Raw genomic sequence first — 15,111 nt, forward strand, 5'->3', positions numbered from 1 at the left:
CTATGAAATCCAGGTAGATAGAACATTAAAAAAAAGGTTTGTCATTGAAGGATGAAAATCATATTATTTAAGTAAACCAGAATCCAGTTTTGATTCCTGGTTCATTGTTGCTTTTGTTGAATCATTCATATTCTGGTGGTGCAGTATCAGGAAGAGCTGAAAATAAAAGCTGAAATACGTATATTTTTATTTGATTTTCAAGAGATAACTTGTTAATGTTGAGACTGTTTACTGTTCTTGCCTTCCAAGTGGTTTGACTTTAAAAAAAAATTATGAAGAACTGATAGAGAAATGCAACTTATTTCCTCTGTGTGTTATTACTAGTGTCATGCTTGTCTATGACTTCTTTATAAACATTGATATGAAATATGGTATAAGGAAAAAATTGGAGGGTATTTTTGTTGTTGTTTTAATCAAATACTTTTTCTTTTTTGACTTGTAACTCAGGTTTTAAATACCATGTTTTGAAATGTATAGGTTATAAAAGTTTTCTTTATTTGCTTAATATTGCCATTTTGAACTTTGTAAGAAGTATACCCACTTGCAATAGATTTTAATATTAATTTTAATAATTACATTGGCAAAATTTAGTAATGGCCAACAGTGAATACATGTAGTTTCTTATCATGTTCGTGTATGTTTGTTTGTATATTCTGTGTTATTAAAAAGAAAACTTATGTTCTGTAATTACTTAAATCTGTGTAGTAGAGATGGTGCTTATATTTTACATTTTATATTTTTAATTAAATTTACCCAAACACTGCTGTATTATTATTGATTTTTGTTTTCCATCATCTTTGCAGTTCAATTTCACATTGCCCACTTATATGAAACCCAGGTAAGTGTTTTAACTTAGCTTACTTAAAACAAACAAAAATGATCACCCATACCATTTTAAGTGGAATCAGATATACAGATAATTTAATGGAGTTCTGGGCATTACTTCTTACATACATTTTATACTCATTAAATGTGGTCAAGATTTTGCTTTAGTGTTACAGTTATTACACAGAGTGCTTGTTGTGTACAAAGACGTTTCATTCAATATGATTTGCCTCTAAACTCAAACTATCTGCAGGCTTAAATGGCTGTATTTAAGAAGATTTCTCTTATTCTTGATGTGAAATGCCTAGTTTTCTTTTCGAAATGTTTATAGATGGTTGTTATAATGCATTGTTTTTAGTTTCACTTTTTCTTAAGATTAAAATATCCCTTCCACGTATCACTGTTTGAAAGGCATATTAGTAACCTCTTGATGTCATTACCATTACTTTTATGGCTGCTGTATTTAAAAAACTTTTTTAGTTTAATTTTATAACATTTTATTTTTATGTATGGCAGATTTTGCTTAGTTATATGGTAAAGGACATAAAACATAGACATTTAGTCTAGGTAGGCAGTGGTATGGAAAATCAGGCATAAGTTGGTATGAGGCTAAATATTTGGTAATCATAGTTTACCCAAAAAACAATTTTTATAACAGCTTTTTAGAAAAAAAAATACTGTTATATTTCTACATAATTTCTAAGGTCTGTTGTGTTTCAGAGCCACCATGGGGTGGTCTAAACAATTAACATCTGTTTCCTGGACACCTCCATCTGTGTGCACACCCGCCCTTCCCGCCCCCGTGCGTACTCGCACGCACACATGCGCGCACATCCACTGACTCAGAATTGATGCACACTCAGGTTTGGATACTCTACTAATCTAGGGATTTTATCCACCTTGAGAGGATGCATTTGAGAATTACATTCATGTTGTGGATCCGAGTCTTTACCTGCCAACGCTAATCCCAGCCTCCTGCCAACTGCTGATTTTTGCCAAATCAGTAAAGGCCCCAAGGTGAAAGCAGCTATAGAAATAAGCTTCCTCTCCAAAGTTCTTTCCCTGGAGTCTTAACTCCTTCTGTTTTCATTACCTCAGGAGATCTCTGCTGTCTTCAAAAGGATGAGCTCTGATTTTTTTCCCAGCTTTTCTAGTTCTTAGTGAGATTTCCCTGGTCTGTCATTAGGTAAAGCAGATGTTATCTCGCCTTTCTTTTTAATGAATGTTTTTCGCTTGAGATGGAATTCTATTTGATTGTTTTTATTTGACCACTTTAAAATTTACATTCCATTGTCTTTTGGTTTTCATTGTTTCTGATGAGACGTTGTCTGTTGGTGTTAATTTTTTTTAATCTCGTGAAGGTAATGTGGGTACAGGACCCTCCCCCCACTGATTCTTTCATTTGATAAATTTTAGTGCCCATTAAGATTAAGCAAAACAAAAAGAACAAAATTTGTGCTAGGCAGAGTATATAATTGTTAGATGACGGGAAGATGACACTGTAAGCATATGAAAGGATTGAAAAATCTCTACTCCAGTGCTTATAACAAGGATTTTTATTTTCAGGTGAAAAATTAAGGGAAACAAAAGGCTTACCTACAAAGTGTATAATGTGATGAATTGATATATATATGATTTCCCCCACTGAGTTAATTAACACACCCATCACCTCACATCTCTAAAGTGGGGGCAGTGAGAACAATTAAGTTTGATTGTCTTAACAAACTTCAATTGTACAATACAGTGTTATCAACTATAATCATCATATTATATGTTAGATCCTCAGACCTTATTCGTCTTGTAACTGGAAGTTTGTACCTTTTTACCAACCTTTCCCTATTTCTTCCACCCCACCCCCTGGCAACCCTTTCTACTGACTTTTCTATGAGTTCAACTCCCCACCCCCACCCCTTTTTAAAAAGAATCCACATATAAGTGATATCATATAGTATGTGTCTTTCTCTGTCTGGTTTATTTCACTTAGCATAATTCCTTCCAGATTTACCTAGGTTGTCACAAATGACAGGATTTCCTTCTTTTTTTAAGGCTGAAATATCATTCCATTGTATTTATATACCACATTTTCTTGATCCATCTGGAGACAGACACTTAGGTTGTTTCCATTCTTGGCTCTTGTGAATAATCCTGCAGTAAACATAGGAGTACAGATATCTCATCAAAATAATGGTTTTGTTTCCTTTGGAAATATACCTGTACCCAGAAGTGGGATTGCTGGATCATATGGTAGTTCTGTTTAGGTTTGGGTAATTTTAATGAGATGTCATGTCAACTCACCCACACCCATTCTTAGATTATCTAAATAAAGATAATTTTGTTTCTCTGTATAATGTCATATCTCCAAGTAAATATATTATGAATTATTGGATATTTATATCAATTATTTAATTTACCTTTCCCATTTTATTAGCTGAGACCCCCAGAACCATTTTTTTTCCTAATAGTAATAATAGTATTAACTGGCCTTCATTTCTTTTTCTTGATTTTAATGAAATAACTTGAACAAGTCACCATCTAAATTCTAAATAATCTTTAAAGATTAAAGATAAAGGATTTCTCCCTTTTAATTTTGTTATTACAGTGTTACTTATTTTTGAGTAGATAATCCAAAATGAAAGTGCCTGCAAGAATACACAGTGTAGTATACTCCTCCCTCCTTTTCCCTGGCCACCTATTCCCCTCCCGAAAGCCACCAACCACCATAACCAGTGTTTTTTATATCCTTCCAGAGAATCTCAGTGTATATATAAGCAAATCCATATATATGTTTGCACATATATTTGTTTTTCTTTATTTTATTGAAATACTAGCCCATTATATATGTTCTCTCTTGATCTTGTTTAAATTGGCTTTTTTAACTTAGTATTATATTTTGGAAATCATTCCCTATCAGTACATGTAGAGCTGTATTATATCCCTTTGCAGAGATGTACTGTAGCTAATTTAACTATTCTCCCTTGAGAGGTAGTTACAAATAATGTTATTATGAATAACACTGTTGATAAGAATTACTAGTTTCATTTTTAACATTGTCTTCTAACTAGCAGTAGTTTATTACTGAAACACTGTAGACTGGTTTCATTTATGCATATTGTACAAATCCAAAAATTCTAAAGAAAGAAAAATAAATTCCAGCTGACATTTAAAGATGCAGTAAGTATATCATGATTACCTAGGGTTTATTCCATGAATTCAAGATTAGTTCAGTGTGAGGAAATATGTTAACAAAACAAACAAAAATCATTGTAAGGAAAACAACATTGTGAGGAAGAAAGATTTTTTTTTGAAAGAAATGAATAGTGTGAAAAGGAGAGAAAAACAGTAGATCTAATTAATAGGTCAGAACCTTAATATTCTGAAAAGAATTAACAAAATAGATAAACCACAAACTAACTTGATCAGGAGGATAAATGAGAGGTAAAGCACAGATACATAAAGTAAGATAACCATGGAAACAGAAGAAATTAGTACAGTCATATAAGACTGCTTAGCAGACCTGTATGCAAATGAATTTGAAAACTTAAATAAAGTGGACTGTTTCCCAGGGAAATACAGATTAGAGAAATTGACCTCATTAGAGTTAGGAAAGTTATAAAAAGCCAATTTTCATAAAAAGAAACAGAGAAAATTAAGTAATGCCCTACAGAAAGTACCATGCCCAGATGGTTTTACAGGGGAATTCTACCAAGCCTTTAAATACCAGATAATTCTAGCACTCTATAGATTATGCGAGACCACTAGAAATGGAGAGAAACTTTCTCATTTCTTTTCCTTTTTTTGAGAGGGATAGGGGGCTTATAACAGCTTTTAATCTGACCTTGAGAGACTTATGTGTTTGATAATAATTAAAGTCCTTTCTGCACTTACTGATTCTATAGCATATTTTTAAAATATAATGGAAACAAAAATCTGAGTCTACACATTAACTACAGGCCACAGTTTGGTGTCTTCTTTTTTATTTAATTGTAAAATATACCTGACATTAACTTTACCATTTTAGCCATTTGTTAAGTATACAATTCAGTGGCATTAAGTACACTCGCATTATTGTGCAGCTATCACCACCATCCATCTCCAGAACTTTTTCATCATCCCAAGCTGAAACTCTATACCCATTAAAGAATAGCTCCTCATTCCTCCCTCCCCCCAGCCCCTGGCAACCACTGTTCTACTTTTTGTCTCTATGAGTTTGACTATTCTAGGTACCTCATGTAAGTGGAATGATACAGTATTTGTCTTTTTGTGTCTGGCTTATTTCTCTCAGCATAATGTCTTTAAGGTTTGTATATATTGTAGCATGTGCCAGAATTCCATTCCTTTTAAAGGCGGAATAATATTTCATTACATGTATACACCACATTTGGTTTATCCATTCATCTGTCAGTGGACACTCGTGTGGCTTCCAACTTTTGCCTGTTGTGAATAATGCTACTGTGAACATGAGTGTGCAAATATTTGTTTTTGTCCCAGCTTTCAATTTTTTTTGATATATACCCCCAGAAGTGGAATTACTGGGTCATGTGGTAATTCTGTTAAAATTTTTGAGGAACTGACATACTGTTTCCCCCCATTCCTTTTTGAAACAAGTGTAACATTGATGCCTAAACCTGATAAAGACAGTACAAAAAAGAATCAATATACAAACTATTATCACTGATGAATATTGGTATAAAAATACTAAGTAAAATATTAGCAAACAATCTGTTACCTCATTAAGCAAATAATATAATATGACCAAGTGGTATTCATTCTGGGGATACAAGGCTGATTGAATATTAGGAAATCTATTAATATCATGCATCATAATAATAGAGCTAAAGGTAAAAACAAGTCACTATCATCATAGATGCTGAAGAAGCCTTTGATAAACTCAATACCCATTCCCAATTAAAAATACTCTTGGACATAGGAATTAAGGGTTACTTTCCTATCATGATATCATGATAAAATTCATGTACTTTAATTCCAAAGTCAGTATCTTATTTAAAGGGAAACACTAGAGGCATTTTCACAAAAATCAGGAGCAAGGCAAAAGATGCCCTCTGTCTTCATTACTCCTCATTATTGTACTATAGGTATTAACCAATGCAGTTAGACAAGAAAAATCAATTAGAGGCACATACAGAAATTAATAGCTTTCAACAACAATAATTAGAGAACACACTGTTAGAAAATATTGCCATTTTATAATAACAGCAAAGTAATTAAATACTTAACAATAAACTTAAAAGAGATACTATGACTCAATAGTATAAAGATGTTCATGGGAATTTAGGTTAGTTTTTTTTGTTTTTTTTTTAATAAATTTATTTATTTATTTATTTATTTATTTATTTTTGGCTGTATTGGGTCTTTGTTTCTGTGCGAGGGCTTTCTCTAGTTGTGGCAAGCGGGGGCCACTCTTCATCGCGGTGCGCGGGCCTCTCACTGTCGCGGCCTCTCTTGTTGCGGAGCACAGGCTCCAGACTTGCAGGCTCAGTAGTTGTGGCTCACGGGCCTAGTTGCTCCGTGGCATGTGGGATCTTCCCAGACCAGGGCTCGAACCCGTGTCCCCTGCATTAGCAGGCAGATTCTCAACCACTGCGCCACCAGGGAAGCCCTAGGTTAGTTTTTAAATGTAATACAATATCAGTAAAAATTACTAATAAACTTTTTAAAGCAATTAGGTAAGTTGATATGGAAAAACATTCTAGGATAGCCAGAATAACACTGGTGGTGGTGGTAGGGATTGTATGGGTTATATTAACCCTATTAGATATTAAAATATTACAAGGAAGCCTATATGATTAAAAGTATTGTACTGGCATGTGACTAGACAAATAGACCAGTGAAATATCATAGAAAGGCCAGGAATAGATCCAGTGTACATAGAGACATTGAGTATATGATAAAGGTAATATCTTACATTCCTTTAGCTAAGGTAGATTTATTCATACATGGTCCTGGGACAATAAGGTAGCCATTTGGAAAAAGATAAAATTAGACCCGTAACACAAACTATTCACAAGAATAAACTACTACAGATGAATTAGGATCAAAATATAAACATTGATATTGTACAAGTACTAGAAGAAACATTAATTCTTCTTCAACCTTGATGTAGGAAAAAGGCTTTTTAAACTATGGCTCAAAATTCAGAGGCAATAAAAAGAATGACCAATCAGTTTGAGCAACATAAAAATAATTTCTGCATGGCAAAAACCCCCCCAAAAAAACCATACATTCAAAGGACACCTATGAAACTGGGAGAAAATGTTTACAACATATAGCACAAAGGGCTAATACCCCTGATATATAACAAACTTAAAATTTGACAGACAATGGAACAAGACCCAATAGAAAACTGGGAAGAATGACATGAGCAGACACTTTCCAAAAAAGATATAACTGCCCTTAAGCATGTGAAAAAGTGTTCAAATGCACCCGGTTAAAGAAATGCAAATTAAAGCACACTGAAATACAATTTCTTACCTGTCAGATGGGTGAAAAGTGTAAGTGGCTATGATAGCGAAACAGGCACTCTCATGCATTGTGATAATGCAAACTGGTACACCTCATCTGGAACAAAATAATCTTAACAAAACTACATGCAGTAATCTAGCAAAACTCTATATACACTTACCTTTTGACTCAATCCCAAATCTAGGAATCTACCTTGAAAATATACCTCCAGAAATATGAAAATATGTAGGCACAAAGATATCTTTTGGAGCATTGTTTGTGATTGCAAAACATTGGAAACAACCTAAATGTCCATACATAGGAGAATGGTTGTACGTATCAACCATGGTACATTCAGGCAGTGGAGTGCCATGCAGCTTTAGAGAAGAATGGGGAAGACCTAGGTAAATCACTATATGGAATGATTTCCGGGATATACTGTTAAGTGGAAAAAACGTGAAGTATAAAAGTGTAATATGCTACCCTTTGTGAAAGAAGCTATGTATGTGCAAAGCAAGATACACGCCCCACTTGTGCACAGATAATACTGAAAATGGATAAACCAGAAACAAGTGAGGTTGGTTACTTACCCAGGAATGGTTGTGAATGGGGTAGTAGGGAGTAGAACTTATCTTGAGTATACTTTTTATGTAGCTCTAACTCCTAGAATCTGGTTATGTTTCACATACCCCAAAATTCATTGAATAATTAAGACCAACCAGAATGTGAGTTAGCCCAAAATAGAATGTAAACAGTAACAAATGAACCTAACTGTATACAAATGAATAACATAAGTATACTGAGAGGTAGGGATGAAAAGAACTAAGCTAAATAATTTTGGAGAATAATACTTTGACTCTATCGTGTAAAGCTAGAGACAAAAGAACTGTAAACAAATCTTCCACTATAGTTACTTTCTCACAGGGATATGGATAGAAATTCTGCAACTATTTTATGTAAATATTAGGGGTAAACAATTAAGTAAATGTATTGTGGATAGTGAGGACCAGATTTTCAGTGTTAGAGAACTTACAAGTAAGAAAAGAAGAAAGGCTAGACTGAATTCTGTGTTGTTGGATTGGAATTGGAGGGATCACTATGAACATAGGTTATTTATGGAAATAGAGTTGGATAGAAATAGAGACGTAAGAGTGTGTGTGTGTGTGTGTGTATGCGTGTGTATACATTAATATATTTCCTAGCTCTGTTTGCTGCAAGGGCCTAGAAGCAGTGACCCACCTTGGCAGCAGTGAATGTACTAGCACCCAGATCTTTGTTTCTAAATCCAATTCTTCAATAAAAGGAATCAGGAATTCTTGGGGAGAAGTGGGTGATTCCAGGGCTTAGGCAGGGAAACTACTAGATGAGCCTTGGAACATTTCGTGGTGCCAGAAAGTAAGGAAGTGCTCAAAAAATGATGGGCATGTGGAAAGATAAAGGAGCCAACTTGAGGGAAACGGGGTTTCTAATCACCAAATCTGACACAAGTTTAGAAACAATTATAATAATGGTATATAAGATATAGAATAAAATATATTCATATTGCTATAAATGAATAATTGAATAAATAAACGGGGAAAGGGGTCACCTTTTTCTTACTGTAGAATTTTAATTAATTAATGTATGAGGAATGTTGAATATCTTTCCACAAGGTGCTTACTAATTTGAAAGGGCCATTCTTCAAAATAATTAGCTAGTACTTTAAGTCAGGGGTCCCCAACCCCTATTAGGAACTGGGCTGCACAGCAGGAGGTGAGCAGCAGGGCGAGTGAGCGAAGCTTCATCTGCAGCTCCCCCATTGCTGGCATTACTGCCTGAACACCCCCCCACCCCCCATGGCTTGCATTACCGCCTGGGAACACGCCCCACCCACCCACCCACCCCAGGTCTGTGGAAAAATTGTCTTCCACGAAAACGGTCCCTGGTGCCAAAAAGGTTGGGGACCGCTGCTTTAAGTGACAAGGTAATGAAAGTCAGAGACTGAGTATCTGTCCCAGATTAGAGGATGGTAAAGAGACATGCTAATTTAACACAGCATGGGATTTTGAGTTAGATCCTGGACCAGAAAAAGGATATAAGTGGGACAGTTGGTGAAATTGGAATAAATTACGTAGATTAATTGTATTTTATCAGTGTTAATTCTGTCAGTCTTCATTTATTTTGAAGCTTTGTTACTGTTATCTCATCCTGATATGTCCTTTATCATTATGAAATATTCCTCTTTCTCTCTGGTAATATACTCTTTGCCTTGAAGCCTTCTTAATCTGATCTGAATCTAGTCACTTCAGCTTTCTAATACTTACAGTTTACATGGTATCTTTTCCCATCCTTTTATTTCAGCCTGTTTGAATCCTTATATGAAAAAGTGCATATCTTACAAGTACTGTGGCTTTGGCTTTCTTTCACTTTTGTAAATCCGTCTGGCAGTCTCGGGTGTTTGTTTGAATATCTAGTCCATTTATATTTAATTCAGTTACTGATATGGTTACATAAAGTTGGCTTTCATTCTTGTTGTATCCTTTGTATTTTGTGGTTTTTCTCTGGCTGCTTTCAAGGTTCTTCTCTTTACGTTTGGTTCTTAAGTATGTGACTATGATGTACTTAGGTATTGGTTTTTCCTTTATATTTATACTACTTGTGGTTTTTTTAGTCTTTTGGATATGGGATTTTGATGTCATCACTTCTGGAAAGTTCTCAGCCATTATACTGTCAATATTTTTTCTGCCCCATTCTTTCTCTCTTCTCCTTCTTGGACTCCAATTAAGTCTTTAATCTGCTATTCAGTCCTTCCAGTAACTTTTTTTTTTTAATTTCAAATTAGTATTTTTCAGTTCTAGAATTTCCTTGTGTTTCTCTTTTAATTTCTCTTTACGTGCTCTGATTTTTGGTTCATTCATTCCTTACGATTATGTTTTCCTTTTCATCTGTGAACATTGTTAAAATAGCTGCTTTAAAATTATTTGCAATTTCAACATCTGAGTCATTTCATGGCTGGTTTTCATTAATTTCCTTTTCTTTTCAACATGAGTAAAAATTTCCTGATTCTTACAAGTCTGGTAATTTTATTCTGGGTATCATGAATAATACGTTGTGGAGAGTGATTTTGTTATATTTTTCTGAAGATGATATTTTTGTTTTATTAGCCAGTTAACTTTGCTCAAGCCACACACGAAACTTTGTCATCCCTGTGGTTGGCAACAGCTAAATCTCTTTCTTTAGTTCTTTTAGGCTGCTGAACATCTGTTGTGTTCATGCATAGTTTAGTGGTCAACCAGGGATTTGAGCAGTTTAACTGCAGAATTTGTTGTTCTTTCTCTCCCTCTCCTTTCTGGGATTTCTTCTCCCCTCACTTCCAGCTCTTGTGATAGCTTCAAAGTCTGTCCTCTGATTCTTCAGGCTAGTAAGATTGCTGATTTCTGTTTGAGTTCTAGCCAACCAGATACCAGTTGGGGCCTGCCTTCAGGTGAAAATCCTAGAAAAATGGGGTTACTAAACCAGTGCCATTCCCTCCCTCTAAGTATTAGCTTCTCTGTTTTTGCCTGATTTTGGTTTCTTTTCAGTACTTTCTGATAGTTAACTTTTATATTTTATCCAGAATTTAAAGCTGTCTGAAGTGTTACTTCAGCATTACCAGAGACAAAACTTTATACTAAACACCTTTACAGATAAACTCATGTTGCTTTTATATACTATTTATAATTGCTGCTTAATGTTCTGCTGTAAGCATCCATCATATTTTATATTTCCACTCACGTAGTGACATAGACCTAGGTTGTCCATCTCCTTGGTACTACAAATAGTACCATTTACAACATTGCCTCTGGGAAGGTTCCTTTGGTATATCTATCCCAAGAGTGAGATTGTTAGATTGGAGCATATTTGCATACCTAATTTCATGAGTAAATTCCCTTCAGGCAAGGCATGAGCATTTTCCTTTACTCACATCCCCACAATACTAAGAACTACCCAACTTCATGTTTGCCAATCTGATGGATAGAAGGTAGTATATCATTTAAACTTGCATTTTCTGATTTCTAGAGGTGTACACTTCTTCACATGTTTTTCACCTTTTATGTGTTGGTTTTTATGTCCATTGCCTGTTTTTCTGCTTATGTGTTTCAAGTCAGATCCTTACTCCTCCTCCTTATTTGTGCCATTTTGGCCAAGTTGAATAAATTCTTTCACATCTCAAAGAAATACTCTCCTTCATTTTCTTCTCTTAGTTTTATACTTTTACATTTCATATTTAGGTCTTTAATGTGGGTGCCAGTTTTTTGTGTATAATAGCAGGTAGAAATCAAACTTCATGTTTCTCAATACGATGCAACCAGCTTTTCAAGTACGTTGGTTTTTAAATTATTATTATTATTACTAGTGTTTGGAAGTATGTTTTAGCATTTGTTGAGGTAATTCCACAAAGGGCTCTTTCTAAAATATAAATTTGATCATATTGCTTGAACTCATTTCAGTGGTACCCCATTGTCTTAGGATACAGTCTATAGTCTTTTAACATGGTTTAGGAAGGTCTTTGTGAAGTTGTCTGCTTGTCTCTGCATTTTCTGCCCAGTGTGCTAGTACTCTAAATTTACCACATGCTCTTTCTTCCTCTGGGAAATATCACACTGTTATTGTACACAGTGCAGTATGTTTTTTTTTTAACAGTACAGTATGTTTTATTTGTTTTTATATCTGTATTCTTGACTACACTGTAGTCCCAGCAGTTCCTGTTATGTATTAGGTGTTCAACAAATATTTATCAGTTGAAGGAATTGAGTTGAATAACTTGATCCTTATCCTTCATTAATTGTCTAATTTACTTTTTCAGACCAGATTAATATTTAAAGGGAACTCATTTACTTGATGAATAAAAGTTTATGTAATAACTACTCTTAATCTCAGTGGACAGTTCTCTCAAATCTTCCTCATGTTGACATACTGTATTCATAGAGCTCCTTATTTGTTTCCATAGCTCTTTTTTCATCTCATTTGATCCTTAGAACAACTCTAGATAGAAAGATCAGGCACTACATCTGTTTTATGGATCTTGAATCATAGTTCAAGTGATTTGCCTGAGGCTCACACAGCTAGTTTCGTGTTTCTACCTATGTTTTGGGGGAGAAAGATTTGTTTGCTCAGGCAGCTGTGTACTATCAGTGACATGAATGAAAGCCACTTCATTGTTCTGCCAAGTATTTTTTAAAGATAGTATTTATGAGGTTTTCTTTTGTTGGCTTTTCCCCTTTTTGGTGGGGGGTGGGGGGAGGTTTTGTCTTAAGTTTTAGGACTGTAGCAATAATGGGTTTCAGTCATATTAGTACTTTTGGGATGAGAACTGTGGGTAAATGGTTTCATTTAGAGTTTTGCCCAAGGAATCTTAAATATTACAAGCATTATTAGGCTATAATTATGGGAGGTTTGTTGTCTTCAAAATCATGTATGTATTCTAAAATTTTTCATAGGATATTTTATATACCAGTATCTATATCTTTTAAACTTAGGTTTCAACTACTTTTGCACTTAGTTTTTTTAAAGCATTTTTGACATGTGCTCTGTTGTTCCTGTTAAGTTGCTTTGGAGCTTGGTATTTCTAGGCAGACAGATGATGCACTTGGAAATAGAATACTTTTCTGGTTTCATTAGTGTTATTAAGTAAAGTTGAAATCATTTATGTTATTAAATAGGTTGAGATGATTTCTTTTTTTAACTATTGAGATTTGGCAAATTCTTAAAGGTCATGTTTTAATGATACTTTGTTATATTGAATGTTTTACTGGTGTTAGATACTCTGAAACATGGCCTATTAACCCCAACTGTCTAGAGTTAGAGAAACATTCAGTAAGGCACTTTTCTCTTTCAGTTGATTTTTTAAAATACGCTAAAATATCAGTATCATATAAAACTTAACATATGAGCTAGTTCTTTAAAGATGTTAATTTTATTTTCTTTAAATCTGTTTTTCCTGCTCTTTAGAGGAAGTATCATTCTGCAAAGGAAGCTTATGAACAACTTTTGCAGACAGAAAACCTTTCTGCACAAGTAAAAGCAACTGTCTTACAACAGTTGGGTATGTAATAATATACATTTAGTGTGTTACATCTCTTTATGTTTTTTACATGTCACAGATGGTAAATACGTGGCTCATGTACCCTATTTCTTTTCTTTCCTTTTCCCCAGAATTGATAGAATTAATCTGAACCCATCATGTTTCCACCTTCTGCCGAGCATTGTCTATCTCACAATCAATCTCATTACAGTTCTTTAGTGCAACTTGTCCTTTTAAATTCTCAAAATTATACTCTGGTACTTAACCCATGGGTGAGGGGGACTGAATACTTTCTTTGTGCCAGATATGCTTAGTACTCAATGAAGTTAAGTGATTTACCTAAAGTCTCTTAGTGGTTGGTGAGCTTGCTTTCATAGCTCTGTTGATAATATTAACTAAAACATTTTATGTAAGAATTGTGGAACATCTAACACTATATGTAGTTTCTCTACACATGCAGTTCTGTTGTAATGTTGAAGATGAAGGAATGTAGTCGTCTGGATATAATGTGTCACTATCACCAAGAAGATAATGATGGAATTCTCCAACATTTAATTTTGTTGCTTGGTTACTGAGTCATGTTTCTTGTCTGCATTTGGTATTTCGGGGTTTTTTGGCCCCCCCCCCCCGGTTTTTTAAAATTTGTTTTTGGTCTGGGCAAATAATTGACTCTTAAGTTTTAGCCAACGTTGTAGTAATATGAATGTTTTCATGATGTGAGTATTTTTAATGTAATTTTAAAATTATTTAAGCTTAGACTTTATCACTTATCTTCATGATATGAATGCATATTATATGATCGGTTATACAAAATAAACACATTGCTTTCATATAAAAGTTTTATTTTTAGCTTTGTTTTTAATTTAATCTCTGGTTAGAATTTTCCTTGAGTTATCCATACTTTTAAAAATTATAGTAAAGTTTTGTTTTTAATGATTACATGTAGTATTTGAGTAATGTGAATTTATATCTTTAAATTAAAACAAGTTTATTAGTACAGCAAAAAAGCTTTTGTGTTAGTTCTTAAGTAAAAAAAACAAAGTGATGCCTTCAGACAGCTTACTCATTCAGCTAATATTTGAATACAAGCTGTTTTTGAATTAGCTGCAGTGAAGAATGTGTCAATAGCAAAAATGCATATATACGTTTTAAATTTAAGAAATGGATTGAAATCGTTTGAATTACCTGTCTTCTTTGGCAGAGTGTATAGATAAACTTTTCATGGTTTTGAAAGGGAAGGTACTTCCCCTAATTGAGTCTAATGTATGCCTGCACATCAATCCTTCCTACTTTCTTGTCACTGTTGCTTAAGCAACTCCTTTTAGAGCCTGCTAATGTAGGTCCTGTTCTTACTAGTAATAGTAGGAGAGGTAAGGGAAGAACAGATGAATAGATGTGTGATTGACTTATATTTCTGTAAAACGTGGTAACTCAATCCTTTTAAAATATCTTTTGGAGCACAGCAACTATAATAAATGCCAGAAAATAAGGGTCCTTATTTGTTTTATGTACTGTGGACTATACACAAAGAACAGCTGATTTTATGCACTTGAATTGATCCACAACTGAAATATGATTCCCTGGCAAATTAAATCAAATTATTCCTGTGTGCCTTGAAGGTATAGAATACACTAGTCCATGATCCAGTCTTTTGATTACTTCCATAGCCAGCTTGCTTGCTTGTTTGTTTATCATAACAATTGTATTTAAGGTGTACAAGATGATGTTTTGATACACCTGTACATAGTGAAATGATTACTACAGTCAAACTAGTCAACATATGC

General features: G+C 34.1%; 1 protein-coding gene across 4 annotated transcripts in view; it reads left to right on the forward strand.

Moving 5' to 3' along the window:
- The window catches only part of KDM6A (lysine demethylase 6A), a 207,496-nt gene that overhangs the window by 135,608 nt on the left and 56,777 nt on the right, over positions 1 to 15,111 (forward strand). For all 4 annotated transcript variants that reach the window (XM_036840297.1, XM_036840299.1, XM_036840298.1 and 1 more), the window contains exons 8-9: positions 804 to 838; positions 13,255 to 13,348. In XM_036840297.1, coding sequence (XP_036696192.1) covers positions 804 to 838; positions 13,255 to 13,348 — 129 coding nt within the window. The remainder of the gene's footprint in view (positions 1 to 803; positions 839 to 13,254; positions 13,349 to 15,111) is intronic.

This window comes from Balaenoptera musculus, chromosome X, assembly GCF_009873245.2.
Source record: "Balaenoptera musculus isolate JJ_BM4_2016_0621 chromosome X, mBalMus1.pri.v3, whole genome shotgun sequence".
Taxonomy (NCBI): Eukaryota; Metazoa; Chordata; class Mammalia; order Artiodactyla; family Balaenopteridae; genus Balaenoptera; species Balaenoptera musculus.